The sequence below is a fragment of the Harmonia axyridis genome, chromosome 3 (assembly GCF_914767665.1).
Source record: "Harmonia axyridis chromosome 3, icHarAxyr1.1, whole genome shotgun sequence".
Classification (NCBI taxonomy): Eukaryota; Metazoa; Arthropoda; class Insecta; order Coleoptera; family Coccinellidae; genus Harmonia; species Harmonia axyridis.
Genome location: NC_059503.1, coordinates 16151943 through 16169099, shown reverse-complemented (window position 1 = coordinate 16169099; position 17157 = coordinate 16151943). Strand labels below are relative to the sequence as shown.

Genomic DNA, 17157 nt, shown 5'->3' with positions numbered 1-17157 from the left:
GAGTGATACCTCAATTGAAAGGTATTTTTATACTGATTTCAGCACAGTAATTGTTTTTTCATTTTATGCATTAGTTCTCGTAATATTCATTAGGAAGGAAGCCACAGTCATGGTTGTTTTGAAGCTCAAAATGTCGATTTTTCACAAAACACTACAAGTGCCATGAAAACACCACTTCATTTTCAAATACTTAGTTAAGAATATTTCGAGAACTAATGCATAAAATGAAAAAACAATTACTGTGCTGAAATCAGTATAAAAATACCTTTCAAATGAGGTATCACTCACCCCATCTTCCCTATTCAAAATTTGGGGGTGAGGGTTGTAGTAGCAAGGGTTGAAGCGCTATGCGTCCGTAACCTACATCTTAAGCATTTCTATCGAAAAACTTTATTTCGTCTGTAATGTTGTCTGTTTCGTTTTCAAATGGCCACCCTGTATAATTCTGAACGAAAAACGAGTATTATAATGTGCTTTCAAGCATTTAATGAATTATTCAATACATTGTAGCCTACTTGTGATCGAAGGATTGAAAATAACAACAAACTTGAAACAACGACATGAAATGAAACGAAACTCAATTTCCACAAATTTGTGGAAGCTGATTCAGGTTTTCTTTCATTCATTAATGAACTAGGTAAGGAGTAAAAACGGAATCATTAAATGAAAAGTAGTCAGTTTGAATATCACACTAATGAAAATTCCTACTGAAACTTGACTACACACATGTCTTGAAGAGAACTATGAACTAACAAAAAAAAAACACAAAATAGTTAACATACAATAATAAAGAATCAAATAATAAATATGAAATGAAAAAAAAAGAAACAAAAGTGATAGATTTCAATCAATAATACCATAAAGTAAAGCCGAATGTGGACAATTATTCGAATGACATTGGATGATACTGAAGAAGTTGTTTTTACGAGGCCGAAACTACTCAATCAACAAATTATTAAAGCTCTTTAACGTAATCAACTGTTTGACAAAATATAGGAAATACCTCAATTCCACGAACAAATTTATTTCAAGGATGAGCAAAAAACAATTTCTTGAAACAAGTGAGGTGTAGAGTGGAGACTCTGTAATTCACTCGTTGAAATTTCTTTGGAGAATTAATACCTTAACATTATTCAACCCAAAATAAAATGGTTAATGAAGAAAAGAGTTCAGTTCCTAAATGTTCCCATTAACCCATTTCCGAATGAGAAAATATAATTAGTTTTTCCGCTTATCTGTCCTGAATAAAGAATCAACTTTTTCTTATGCCTCCTCAGCATTTTTTTTTCGAGTTAAATTTTAATTTCGAGTGTGTTTCAACTCAACTCATTCAAATTGCCACAGCTCTTCATGAATACGGAAGTTTGACTCCGAATATTCAAGTCAACCTTGCCATGAAAATAATCAGTGGAGTAAATGGACAATTAAAATTTCATGAATCTTCTTGATACATCTTTTCAGCGAGACAACATCTGATGATGAATTGGTCTCCTCTGACATGAATAGATGCTGCTGAATATACCTTACACCAACGTCGAGTGTTTTAAAAAGCGTGTACGGAATGAGAAACCCTTTCATTGGAAAATGTCTCCTTTCCACGGTTCATCTTATTCAAAATATGAAAAGATCGGGGTATGCATTACTTGAGTTCCCATAATAGATTTTGATAGCAGTAACTGTGTCGCCTCTCCAGCATAAACTTGAAGCACCTGGGTTTTATATCTAGGAATTGGAACCGCAGATCATATGAATATTCACCTCTTTCATAGTCTGGAGCATTATTAACCTCTGCGTCTACATTCCCTTATACAACTTCATGCAATGAACTCCCATCAGTATAGTATGGAGGAAATGTATAACACTTAAGGGAAATTATTGCACTCATTACTTTTCATTTCAGAACGACAACAAAGCCCCTTTCAGTTGTAAACAAGTCATATAAAATGAATCATTTAACATGGAATTCAATATTTATGCTTTGATTGTGTAAGTATACTACATAAGTTGATAATAGGACACAGTTCTTTAGTTAGGATACCTACTAATCTTATCCTATTTGTCACATAAAGAATTTTAAGTTTCAAATAACTGCTATTGAATTGACTCTAACCATGAATTTTGTATTTTTTGTCGAATCAATTAGTTTCACGAATCTAAAAGGTTTTCTCAACAAATGTGCTCGACTTGTGTAGGAATAGGTCATTTTGTTTGGGAAGCTGTGAACTCATATATTCATTGAACGCATTCTATTGGTGAGGTGACATTTTTTCTTTAATATGGCGTCTTGCAATTGAGGTCAAATTTAAAACAATACAGCAAACCATTATAAAGGGTGTTTTTTTAGAGCTATAGAACTTTAAATTGCAATAAAACAACAATGGATTATTCGATTGACATGAATTTTATTTATCCGCAAGATATTCTTGTGGCATTACATTTTAAATATGATTTCTGGCATATGACCGCCACGGCTGTCTCAGATAAAGTCCAATCTGGACGTCCAATTTTCGATGACTTTTTCCAACATTTGTGGCCGTATATCGGCAATAACACGGCGAATGTTGTCTTCCAAATGATCAAGGGTTTGTGGCTTATCCGCATAGACCAATGACTTTACATAGCCCCACAGAAAGTAGTCTAGCGGTGTTAAATCACAAGATCTTGGAGGCCAATTCGCAGGTCCAAAACGTGAAATTAAGCGGTCACCAAACGTGTCTTTCAATAAATGGATTGTGGCCGAGCTGTGTGACATGTTGCGCCGTCTTGTTGGAACCACAGCTCCTGGACATCATGGTTTTTCAATTCAGGAATGAAAAAGTTAATAATCATGGCTCTATACCGATCACTATTGACTGTAACGTTCTGGCCATAATCGTTTTTGAAGAATTATGGACCAATGATTCCACCAGCCCATAAAGCGCACCAAACAGTGAGTTTTTCTGGATGTAACGGTGTTTCGACATACACTTGAGAATTAGCTTCCCTCCAAATGCGGCAGTTTTGTTTGTTGACGTAGCCATTCAACCAGAAGTGCGCTTCATCGCTGAACAAAATTCGTTTTTGAAAATCGGGAACAACGGCAATCTCATTTTTTGCACTATTTGCAAACGTTGTTCAGGCGTGAGTCTATTCAATATGAATTGCCAAACCAAATTGAGATCAAATCACTTGACAGCTGTTAAATCGGTCGTCATCTTGGATAGTAATGCCAACTCAAAGTCATATACCTCGAAAAATAAACACCCATTAGAAGTATTGTGACCGAGATTGTGACAGACACTACAATGGTTTCTAGTAAGAAAAACTACAGACATCAACTGCCAGCAGTTTTTTCGAGTTTACACGAGGCAAAACATAACAACTGATGTCACCAAAAATTACAATTCCTTTGGAATCAAGTACCTAAGTACCTCTGCTCTCATGAAATGGATCAGCTATTGATGTTTATTTTCAATAAGATGACGCTACGTGCCACACAAGCAAGAAAAAAATGGCAGTTTCGCAAAATAGATTCCTGGCTGTGTTTTTTCTCGAAAAGTTGATGACCATTAGCCACCAAGATATTATGATTTAACACCTTCAAATTTTTTTTTTTGGAGGTCACGTGAAGACGATATGATGTTGTAACCGTAGCCTTGTGGAATAGGATTCATAAACATTATTTGATTGTAGATCGAATTATTGAACTTAAAAAATTGTAAATAGCTGCGACACACTATATAATTGACGAAATATAAAAGAACAATACTTTTAGGTTTCAGGAGCCTCTTGCGTCAAAACTAGCATATAGTATCTGTTTGTTTGGAATGAATTGGACTATAACATATAAAAAATTCAATCGATTTGACCTAAGGCCACTTTTTCTGAAAAAGTGTGCAGTGTGCCGTATCCTTTTTTATATTATTAAGTTAATAATATAAAAAAGGAGTAACTATCGAACTCACGAAGTACTTTCTGGACAGAAGGAAAGTTCTGGAGAAATAAACGTGAAAAGAGGTTAATTATGATAGAGGTCGAGTTCTACAAAAGAACTCTAATAGTAAATTCATTTCGCTAGTTATGTTGAAAGTTTCTCTAGCAACTTCAGCGAAATAAAACCTATAAACCTTCCGTCACGAAGGGTGCACTCAAACAATTCTTTTTGTGCCAACTCTAACAAATTCAATTTTATTGGTATTACCTCCACAATATCAAGTTATATGGTGATTCAATTTAAAGTTAAGACGATGTCATCGAAACTTGGTGTTTGAATAATTGAATGAAACAAGTAGTTATATTCTAATCGGTTAAATGGTTACGTTTTATTTCAGAAGTTTTAGGGTCCTTCAGAAAAAGAACAATATTATAAAAATTGATTTTGAAAAAATTATTGCTCACTCGTTTCAACTTCAACAATGGAAATGCCATTTCTTAGTCACAGTTTTGACATTATTTCCCAGATAGTAATCAAAAGAGACATTCATAATTATTTTTGTTTATGTTACAACTCTAAACAACTTTGCATAAAGTTCATCATTCTGATATTAAACAATACGTGATGTGTGATGCAAATCTGGGTGTGTCACAAGAGTCTACTTTTGGGCCACTTCTAATTTAATTTTTATGAACGGAATGCCTTCATCATGTCTCGTAGTGTATTGAGGCCGTTTGTCTTTCAATGCTCGGCTCAAGTGTATCAATTGCGTTCCATAACGATCGCCTGTAATTGTTTCAGTCGGTTTTAACAACTCATAATACACTACGCCGAGCTGGTCCAACCAAATACTGAGCATGACTTTGGAACCGTGAATATTCAATTTGGCCGTCGACGTGGAAGCATGGCCGGGATATCCCCATGATTTTCTGCGCTTGAGATTGTCGGAATGAACCAATTTTTCGTCTTCAGTCACTATTCCTTCCGTCTTTGCCTTGCAAGCAGCTGTCCTCGAGTAAAAGAACGCCGTTCAACATCTCTCGAATTCAACTCGTACTGCTCCCAATTTCCTTGTCTATGAACCATTCCTATGACTATCAGGCGTTTTTAAATGGTTTGTTGCGTCACTCCCAATGACCCAGCCATCCTTATTACGTTTGACACGAGTCTTGATCAAGTAATGATTCCAATTCGTCATCTTCGAAAACCTTATCCGTTCCACCACCATGCTGGTGTTCGACGTCAAAATCACCGTAGTTGAAGCGTTGAAACCACTCTCGGCACGTTCTTCCTCTTGAAGCGGCCTCACCAATGTATTTGAGAGCATTCGATGAGCGTCAGAAGCAGATTTCTTCATATTAGCAGAAAATTAAAACCTATAAACCCGCAAATGACGAGAACTTGGCTCGTAAGCTGACATGTTTAATCGAGAGTAACTTTATGATGCAGACACAAATCAACTAATATTTCGATGGCGTTATGTTTACAAATACCTAAGCTCATAGTATGACATCTACGATCTATTTATTTGGACTATCAATCACCGCTACAACCATCTATAGCAAAACGGCGGAAGCAAAAATGTATACCTAATAGAGAAATGGGAATTGAATTGGAAGAATACCTGTTTTTTTTTCTGATATTGTGGAAAACGTTCGTTTGGTCCATTTCATTCAATGTTATTATCTCCTTTTATTGATGATTTTAGGAAAGAAGAAACTTAAATTGAATTCACTAAAAAATGAAATAATATTTCATATTCCGTAACAATCTTTGTCTTTTTTTATGTTATATGTTCAATTGTCTTTTCAATGTTTGTTTGTACATGTTCTCTTTATCCGCAAGTGTTATATTTATTATGCAGCCCAGATGAAGAACTAAATTAAGTTAAAAACGTTGGCATTTGGATGAGGATTTTTGTTTATATTCTCCAATGAGCCATCATCAGTCCTAGTGGGATAATACTGATTTGTTCACTATTAAGAACGATTGACATACTCCAAATATGTAACTCCCATGCAAAATTGTTCAGTTGGAAAAATAAACAACCCCGTGAAACCATCGACTTCTCGTCAGTGTGGATTTTCACGGATTTTCCGAAACGAATTGTGCGATATAAACAGTGCATCAACGTTATCTCCTTAATTTCCAGCTATATAGAATATTTGATGGGCTCATCAAGCAACGAAACGAAATATCAGTTCCGGTTTGTAACATCGGATGGTCCTGCGATGTAATCTGCCGCTAAATAAGCTGCATTGTTTTCTGATTCCGCCGGCAATCACTGCGGCAGTGGCGCCCGATAATAAATTTGCGTTGCCCTGACGATCTCACATCAGGTGGACGGAAATGAGCGTTCCATTATTCGACGATGCGAAAGTAACGTCGATTCATATTGATATACACTGCCACTTGAACGTAATGATGTCGCATTTCGGGAATGTGTCCCTCGCCTTGAAATATAACAGCGCTTGTCGTACATAAATGGAATTTATGTGCTGCTTGAACATGCATTCGACTTGGGAAAGTTCCGAAAGTTTGTTTCAAGCGATAACTTATTGATAGTGGAGAATTCAAGTGTGCTGGCGGGCATAAATGAAGGCTTATATTTGCGATTATGCAAAGTTTATTAAACCAGAAAGATTGAATTGCATTTGATCTATTCTTCACTGTTGCTTTTGTTTGGACTACAGTTTACATATTTCATGACTTCCAAATACATCCACTGCGTTGTTTAAGTCCGATCGGGTTTCACTAGATGGCTATAGAAAGATGAGATTTTGAGCCACCGAAACTTTTCGGACAGTTTTGTGATTTGTTTCAGCGCGCTTCAAAGATGGACACTTACAAAGAGAAAATCCGCTTTATTTTTCTTCGATAAAAGCCAAAATGCAAGCAATGCGGTTGGAAATGTAAATAGTGTTTAAGGTCCTAATACTTTAACAGCCAATCATGCGCAATTTTGGTTACGTCGATTACGTTCCGGTGATTCCGATGTTAAAGATTCACTACGAACTAGAAGGCCAATTGTTGAAAATGTCGATAAAAGCATGGACCTTGTCGAGTCCGATCGTCATGTAAGTCGTGTTTCAAAAACTGAAGATTGCACAAAAAAACCATAGCTAGGATTGACGACCAAGAAGGTTTTGCAGGTTTTAATGTGTATTTGATGTGATTGGCAGGAAATTATCTATTATGAGCAGCTTCCTTACGGCAAAACTGTCAAGTCGGAACTGTACTGTCAATATTTGGACCGTCTGAAGGAAGCAATCGCCCATTGGATTGGGAGGTTCTTATGCATCCACCTTATAGTCTGGACCAGGCACAAAGTGATAACATCTGTTTCTACCCATGACAAACAATTTTGCTGGTGAAATATCGCTTCAACAGAGGGTTGTGAAAATCGATTGTCTAAATTTTTCAACAACATTTTTGTCCAACATATTGTTCAAATATATGATTGACTTTTGCTCTCGTGAAAATTTAAGATTTTTTTGTTCTATATTCAACACATACAGAATCAAGATATAAATGGTGATAGCCAACCTCCGCAATGGAGACTATACATGAAGAGGAAGAATGCAACATTCTAGTAATATGAAATATTTTGGCCATGAAGATGAAGGTGCATATATCTTTGCTAGTTTGGAAAACTGAGCAAGTAGAATAGCTTCTTCAGCATGTAAAACATGATCTTTCTTTTCCCAATATTGACCCATTCAGGTCCATGTCACTACTATACTCTCTGATCTATCATAATATGCATCAAAAAACTCGCGCACAACATATATTTCTGTATAAGGTATATATTTTTCTGACAGTGGTAGACTGTTCAGTTATTTCAATACAACTTGAAAAATATGCTAGGACATTAATAGTTGACTCGGCTATCGCCTCGTCACCTGGGAACGTACTCGTACTCGTATATCATAAATCGCATAAGATACTAGTTGTTAATACTGTGTGATAAGATGATGATAATAATACGTATATCTATTGTAGAAAACATGAGATTTCCACCACTGATTTCCTTCTCCTTGAGAGTTTCTTTTTAGTTTGTTCTAAACGGTCTAATTTCTTGTGTCCTGAATTCTTCCCTAATTCCATTTTTATCTTCTTTTTCACACTGCCATGAATTGTCTTTTTGGATTGTGTCCTTATTCTACTTCACTCTATCCAAAACCTTTCTATCTGAATCTTCTATAAGTTTCAAAAAATTTTCTGATACAGCATTTCCAGTTTTCAAAACAATCCACCAATGGGGAGTTATAACTATAGTCATTTAGTATGCAAATCATTTGCTCGTTGCACCTTGTTACAATATGACGCGAAGTTGGTCCTGCATACACTTAATTGCAATCTGAGCACCTAATCTCATCAATTTCCGATTTCAATTCGTCCGGAGATATTCCGGATATTTGTTTCATTCAGATGGTAATTCTAAAAGCTTTCTGGACTTTTAATTTTTCAAATCCTCAGAATTTTCCAAGACTTATGACTGTGATGATGATGATGATATTTTGTAGATTAATTTCTTCTAATAAGTGTTTGTGTTTATGTTTATTAATTGATTTCTGAACAATAGGTTTTGTTGTTACCATCCACATCAGATATTTGGAAATTTCTATCGATTCCCACTGCCACTTAAACGTAATGATGTTGCATTTCTCGAAAGTGTCACTTGCCGTGAAATAGAACAGCGCATTTGACGCTTGTCGTACATAAATGTAAATTATGTGCAGCTTGAACATGCATTCGACTTGGGAAAGTTCCGAAAGTTTGTTTCAAGCGATAACTTATTGATAGTGGAGAATTCAAGTGGGTTTGAATCAAACAGATATTTATTTCGGTTTGAGAAGTTCGGTGTGTGAGCGGACATAAATAAAGGGTGCTCTTTGAAAAGCTGATTCTTGCGATTGCCTAAAGTTCATGAAAGCAGATAGCTTCAATTGCTTCCAATCTTTTCTTGGTTGTTGCTTTTGTTTGGACGATTCGTGAGCCGGAAACCACTATTTCCGTGGGTAATAAATATTTTCATCGTTGCATCTTTATCTAAAAGAATTGGTGTATCGATTGAATAAAGCTTTATATAAATTTCACCTCTGATTTATTTCTACTTGTAAATTTCATCATTCTATTTCTGGAAGTTTTACTTTCTTGTGTCCTGATCACTATCACTGTCTGTATCTTCCTGTGTCTTTCGAATTTCAAGCCAAGAACAGTCTCAAATGATAAGACTTGACTCGCTGATGATTTATCTGTCCTCAATAACAATTATGTCAGCCCATCTGGCCGTCTACATGGTAACTCCACGGAAAAATACAGAAACTTGAAATTTTTGGGGAAGGGTTGTATCTCAAATACCGCAGTTGAGTTTGTTTATTGACAAAATCCGATCAGGTATTCCGTAGATATAGCCCTTCGGAATTTTTTCTTCATGTTGATATCCAAACTCCAAGTTCGATGGACATAAAAAATTTCTATCCGATTGACTTGTAATTTCACCTGTATAGAGTACCTAAATATAAAAAGTCATATTTTTCATTGATACCGTAACAAAAAGAATAAAAACTCAAAAACGATATGGGAAAAAAATGCTATATTAAAAAAAGAAAATATAGAAAATTTTGATTTTCTGGCTTTCACAAACATATATTATTTTTATAGGAGGTATATTTATCATTCAAATCTCATTAATTTTTTCCACATTTTTCATCTTGGGCAAGAAGTCAGTATTTTTCAATTCGGTTTCTGAACACGAATCAAAAACTCGCTAACAATTCCTCTCAGAAAATCAAGTTGAAAGAAAAGATATTTTTTCATACAAAATTTGGACAAGTTTTTCTCAATTTCATCTTACGGTAGTTTCAAACTTGTAATTCAATCTCTTGAATTTCCAAATGCGATGAATCGATGATAAACAGTGTATTCGATAATAATGAAACCACGTTCCACCGAAATTTTTCAGAAATATTGAAATTATTATTGAGTTTATTAGTTGGTTCAACAGAGTTCTGCATTTTCATTTTTCCTAGTAATACAACTTCAAAAGAACACTATGTCCACTGAGAACTCAGAAAACTTAATATTGAATTCCTTGAACCGCTGAAATAACCTAAAGTTAGATTCTTGGAAACTGAGCAATTATATCACCATCTTTCACCATCAAACATCACACCATCAATTATTATTATCGAATTGCACTCCATTCAAAACCAACACTTTCAACCGAACAGAAAAAACAACAATCTACTTGAAACATTTTATTATTCGGGGCAGTTTACTGAGCTGATGCATAATTCAACTAACTACATCCATCATAAAATTAATTCAACCGTGAAAAGAGGGAGCAATACTTTAGATGTTAATACCATTCGAAAAAAGCAAACAACGTTTTCCTTAAAAATTGTTATTTCATCAATATGTAACATAAATTGAAAATATTCCAGATGAGCATTTGAGTTGCTATAATCTTGAGGTAAGTGGTGAATTCTCCACAGTATTCAATTGTATAAAGATTCTAAAAGTTGGCTATGAATGTATGACTGAAAAATATAACAATAAGTTGTACAAATTCCTGCCATTTTTTTAAACAATCGATAATAACATTCATTCAACCTAGCATTTTTCGGATCTTGATACTAGTCGGAAGGCTATAGTACAGAAACATGCCGGATATTCTGTTTACAGTTGGCACACATGCCAGATCAGAAACCGAGTTGGTCAACATGGGTGTTCCGAATGGGTCAGTACATGGCCTGATACTATCTCTCTTTCACACCAAAAAGGTCTGGATCGGTATTTGGCGGCGACTCACGTGACGATGTAAGCTGATGATACCTCTCGGATAGCATCTGATAGGAACTAAGATAAAACATAGTAGAAATTGAAGTATAAGGGTAGTAGGTGTGGCATATATTCTTTATACCTGAATGCTTCAAAAATTATAATTGGCAAAAGAAAAGTCTTCCGATATCTATTTGCGTAAGCGATGTATCAATGTAAAAATATAGAAATGAAACCTAATTCCTGGACTAGGTAATCCATCAATTGGAATCATTAGGCTTGCCAAAATTGAGTGCTTCATGATATTTGTTCAGGTGTCTCAGATGTACCTTGAAAGAGCCCCAGCTATTGTACCATTCTCAGGTAGCGTCCAGAACTCAGACTATATAACGAGCGTTCATTAAAATTCGTGGTCAAGAGTGTTGTGGAGAAATTAGAGTTGATTTTATGTGAGTGTGAGTAGCGCTTAGCTTGTACCATATTCTATCCAGATTCGAAGTATGTAAACAAACGTTAGTTATATGGAACAAGCTAAGCGCCATTCGTTGTCACAGAAAATCAACTCGAATTTCTCCACAGCACTCTTGACCACGAATTTTAATGAACGCTTGTTATCAGATATTTATATAGTCTAAGGTCCAGAATATGTTTGTGAGGTAGCTCTACTTCACCTAATGATGTATTTATTTTGTGAAAAGGGATATCGTGTCCTCCAACCTATTCTTATAAAGAATTATTTATCAATTATGAAGGGATTGCTTTCTTCTATTTATGTTTTTATGAAACGTATAGTTTTGTTTTTGTGAATAAAACTGGATTAACTGCGGAAAGAAATTCGAATGAACAAAACAACCTAATATAATATTTTATTAAATACTGCAAATAAACTATAACTGATTTACTTGTCTATTTGGGCTTGAAGATGTTTAATAAATTGCAAGGGGATTTGAAGAATATACATGGAAGTAAAAAAATTATACGAGTGCTTAAAAATTTTTTTTTGAAAATAATTTTCATTCGTTTGACTAAAACTTCAATATATGATATAATTGAAAGGATAGAACGAGCAGTAGGTTGTTCTATTCTGCCGTTTAACTATTCCTATACATCTCTACTTCTGTCTCGTTAGAAAAAAAATCTCATTATAATTATCAAACATCCTCTTCCTTGAGAACTGTCATTTCGGTCCTTCAATATGAAACCTCATTTGGAAATGTCCCAGATAAATTAAACCAAACCTAACCCAATCAAGAATTATGGAATCAATAGAGACAAATGAAATTGCATTTGGTGCATGCAACGAATTAGTCCAATTGAACTTCAGTCATAGGGCAGAAGTTGTCTGGAAATCTAATATCTCCTGCTGAATTCACGTCTGTTGGAGGAAATGGTGAAGTAATTAAGGGGGACTACGCCAGATACAGAGGTCGCTATAATTGTCAAGATGCGGAAATTAATGATGATGATGCAGGAGGAAACTGGCCATTCGCTAAAGCTCCTCTAGGTAACCTCCGGCAGGATTTTTTACCTGAGTACAATTTTCGTCGAACGACAAGAAAATCAGAACTCGAAATGAGTTGTTTTAATGGGCAGAAATAAATGAGTGTGAAGCCTCAAGACATTACATTTTGTGGAAACTCAACCGTTACTTCATTAGTTCGATGAGTTATGTAATATGGAGCGAAACAATTATTATCTACATAATAAAAAAGAGAAAATTATAGAATAACTCTTACACAAAAAAATTGTAAATTAATGAACGGCGTTTTCAGTGTTTTGACATCCTTCGGTAAACATGTTGCAATTAATAAACACATTAATAAACTAGCACTCAAAAGCTGTCGACTACGCAATAGTGCTTTTTTATTTAAAAAACCAGAAGTGTCAACTACAATTTATTTTGACTCGAAAAATTGAGGGAAAATGATAAATGTGTAACAGTGGATTTCAGCTGTTAAAAATAAACGATAGCTGTTTGAAAATGAATTGTTCGTTCCCACTTCTCCATTAGTCTATTACAGGTTAAACAAAGTGCGTATGAATATTCAACGACCACCTATTAATGTAGTGGGTAATCTGTCTGTTTGTTCAGGAAATATGATAATAATGGACTAGAGTGCAACAATGCCTACATTGTTTTCTCTAATGGACAAGAGAGATTTGATCAACTGTTATTTCTCACAAATATTCGGCAAGGCTTATCTTTGAGAATGGGGCCTGTTCATTCTCTGACCTTCTCAGGAGCACTTTATATGGAAATATATTATATATAAAATTGAGTTGTTTTTATCTTTGATCCTATTTACTGAAAAAAATATTTCAGAAATTTTTTTTACAAATTTTCCTCGAATTTCTGATTATCAGTTGAAGGCATCTCATATATCGATCAAAGAATGTCTATTCAAACCTAAATCCAAAGATATCGATTTTTTTTTATAACGACTACCTATCTTAAACTCTTTGGATTCCCATTCATGGAATGGAGTCTGAATAATATTCCATTTTATGCTCAGTCGTTTCAGCTTATCCTGTGATAAGTTTGAGTACCTTTAATACAAGAATTTCAACTTTTACGATCGTATAAATTCAAGAGGTTTCGATATTATGTTACTGTCCCATAACTTTTTGATTCGTGTACATATTTTATTTCTTCAAGACGTTATATCGGCAGATGCGAAGGAGTCACAAGTGCATTTGGTGTTCTTTTTTACATTTTTAATTCGGTATCTGAACTTTAGACATAGGAAAAAACTTATTAAATCATTTTTTCTATAGAAGTGGGGGTTCAACTATATTTCTCTTACGCTTTTCAAGTCGCAAAGAGTTAGGTATTTTCTAACACGGTGTGGAAAAGCCCCTACTGTTTCTTTTCCACTCGTATGTATATCCGTACGAAGAAGAGGAGAGTAAATTGAACTCTGTCATGTCAACAAACACGATAGCTTCCGAGATGAAGAGTGAATGAGTAAATATTAGTAATGATAGCTTCCTCATTGCAATTTATTTTCGTGTGTTCTTAGTCATGCTAATTTTTTTATTGAAATATTATTTATGTACATTTGAGTCTCAACTTATTTCATGCGCTGATAGAAATAAGGCACTGGTAGAAATAATGTTGTTTCTAACTCTTTGCGAAAAGCTTTTCTCCTGCACTTGACTGAATTCTGCTTCACTTCGTTCGGGCAACGGCAAATTTGTTCGGGAGCAATTGTTGAGAAAATAATTTAAAATAGTTACTCCTATTTGATAGACATGGTCGTTACATGATGGCAATTACTACTTGGGGGTTCCAACTTATTTTAATTTTTTATTATTAGAATTTTTCCAAACTTGGAATGCGGCGACAATATCTGAACTGTTGTACAAGCAGAAGAAATTCAATTGAATGAAATTATCAATTCAACCATTCACTGAGTTTTGTGTGAAATTGATGGCAAACGGTCTTTCAACCTGTGTTGTTTCATACGAATCACAGTTGAAAATAGACTTGATGTAATTTCTGTTAGTTGTCACGGATTCTCAGGCTACAACATCTAGAAAAACACCAAGAATATCTAGAGTTTAGGCTCAACTGATACTCACTTATTGTAGAGGACAATATCTGGCCGCCATATATGATCTGATGGTACATGCAACATGTGGACACCTCCATACTCTTTAGGCTCCCACCTCAATTTGTAGTCATACCATGACTGCAATGGAGTTTACCCGATCAATTTTTATATAACCTATATACAATGTTTGAGAATAAGTATAGAATTTCAAGATGGCTAATAGATTGAACCAAATTAGGTTCGTAGATTGCAAGGACTCCTTCAATTTGGTTAGGTTCGAAGGAGACTTCTCCCTTCAATTTCATTAATATTTCAATACATCAAATGCATGTCAGTACTAGTTGCCTAGAATAGTCAAAACTAATGGATGACAACAAGAATGTTCATTCCATTTAAAAAATTATTATAACATAATACGAAACGGAAAAATTGGATTTTACGAAAATCATAAATTGAGAACTAATATTTCTATTGATACATTATTGTTTCAATTGGTCCAAACTATTACCTCTTTAAACATTATGCACTAGATTCTGAAAATTTTAACTTCACTTCCAACAGATAGGCCGAACTTATTCCTCGGTTTCTATTGGCATGAAATATAATTAGAATGAAATATAGAAGTTGAAACATTTCTACAAAAACTCACCTGCTCTACCCAAAGATTGGTTGTCATTATTTGGTTCTTTAAATTCTGAAAACAAATAAACAATTAAAACTGGTATTCGGTTGGATTGATCGAAGAATTTGATGGAGAGCAGAAATTGAGAAATTGCTTTCATCTAAAGGATGTTTTTAGCTGCATGAGAAGTTTCGATGGTCTTTGTCTGTGGTTTGACAGTTGACAATGTCAAACTGTTGACATTTCTGTTCGGAAACGTTTGGCAATATATCGTGAGTCGTTTGATACCAGAACAACGCTTTCAAATTTTGAAAATATACTTGGAATAAACAATCAATAAATTTGTTCGCGAAGTTCAAAATTGAAGACCTCTTCAAGGTTTTCCACATCGCATAGAATTTCCTATCTGTAAGATGGTATACGAGTATGTGAGGGAATATTTTCCCCCCAGTTTTTCTCAAACAACATTCGGATTGTAAATATAATATCGATTCCTTCTGGCATAGGGTGCACAAGAGCAAATAATACAAGGTTTCATGAAACTTTTCCGACGAATATGGAACACAGAAAGATAATTCCAGCTACTGCAAACCCCTATGGCCATTCCTTGAAATTCATGGGTATATCGTCCACCTTTCCCATATAAAGAGGAATTCACGGTTTATCAGATCGTTCTAGAGGATTTGCCTCAAAACTATAGGGAATAGAATCCGATGATCCCATTGTACAATTGAAATTAATGAAGGAACGATTTATTAGATTGCTTGATTCTTTAGAAAAGTTGAACATTTCACGTTTCACTTTCGATAAGAGATTCACTTTTTATCTAAGTATATATAAAACCGCTTGCACATATACGTCAAACTTTAAACGTAAAATCACAGCCCAAACGGGACCATCTAGAGCAAAAATGACAAGAATAAGACCCCCCTCAAAATCGTCTGGAGATCCCGGGAAAAATCCCAAACCTTCGATTCTCCCCGCGGTTTTCGAGTATACGGGGTGTTTCGGATCATTTTGACATTTCAAGTCCCATATTTCTGTGGTATCTGTGGACAATTTGGCTGTCAGTGTCATGTTAATAATAAATATTCCATTTCGATATATGAAAGTTCTTGAAAAAGTTTGCAGTTTCCAAAATTGTTATTCAATATTTAAATAAATGCCGACAGATAAAATGCAAAGTCTTCGGCGAATCGAAAATTCGATAGATATTTGTCAAAATTTGAAAATGAATATTGATATCATCGAATGCATTTTCAGTTCAGGTTCGTTTGAAGGGTTTGTATAATTATTGATTCAATTGGATGAATGTTACTTTATTTCAGGAATTTTTCGTTTATTTTCCACAAACTATAAAACTACATTCTCTTTCGTGAGAATTTGAATCTATTGCGACAGAAGATGGAACTACAAAAGAGAACAGAAGTTTCATCTGATCATGTATTAAACAGATAGAAAAACTTATAGATAATTCACAATTGGCTTTATTACTGGAAAAAGAGCCAAGTTAGTCAGATGACATTCAAAAATTTCCATGTGTTTTTTGAATATCTGAAATATACACTTTTACGACAGGAGAGTGCAAAAATATAAATGACCCATCCGTTTTTGAAGAATTTAAGTGCAGTGCTGTTGAATTTATAATGAATAAGTCAAGTCGTTGTGAAATCTTCCATACGAATAATTTCAACTATAAATTATCTATTATATTATTTGCTGCTCAACTGAAACATGTATTAATAAACCTTGGAAATTAGAGACTCAAACTTTTTACCTGATTTCTCAAAAAGGTTCCACCAAGATATTAAAATTTCTTATGAGGTAACATAAGCCATGGGTATTTGAAAGGCAAGTCTATTCATTCTGTCTCTTTTTAGTTTGTTTATTAAAGCTATACTAGGATATACATATAAAAAATCAGTTGAATTACTAGTCAAAATGTTACGACAGAAATAAAATTTAAAGGATCATTCAGTATATGAAGAATTTCAACATGGCAGTTACTTTTGAAATTGGTATCAATTTTCGAGCAATTCAATGTAGGTATAAAATACTTTAAAAAGTAACTATTCATCAAAACTTTCCATTTCATGAATGAATGATTAAACATGTAGATACCTATTTCACTAAAGTTTTCAATCGTTATAGGAATAGTTGCTCTATGGCCAGTTCGAAAATGCTATCCTACTGATTTATTCATTGCTTTTGGTAAAAATTAAATTATTAATTGATTCAGATCCAAAGTTAACATTTGAAAAAAATCAACCCACTAACATGGG

The 17157-nt window shown here is 34.4% G+C and overlaps 1 protein-coding gene across 3 annotated transcripts in view; it reads right to left on the bottom strand.

Annotated features, from left to right (window-relative positions):
* LOC123677065 (acetylcholine receptor subunit alpha-like) overlaps positions 1-17157 on the bottom strand; it is a 203548-nt gene that overhangs the window by 62251 nt on the left and 124140 nt on the right. For all 3 annotated transcript variants that reach the window (XM_045613507.1, XM_045613506.1, XM_045613505.1), the window contains exons 2-3: positions 14903-14947; positions 14282-14391 (exon numbers count right to left, since the gene is read on the bottom strand). In XM_045613507.1, the coding sequence (XP_045469463.1) occupies positions 14282-14391; positions 14903-14947 (155 nt within the window). The remainder of the gene's footprint in view (positions 1-14281; positions 14392-14902; positions 14948-17157) is intronic.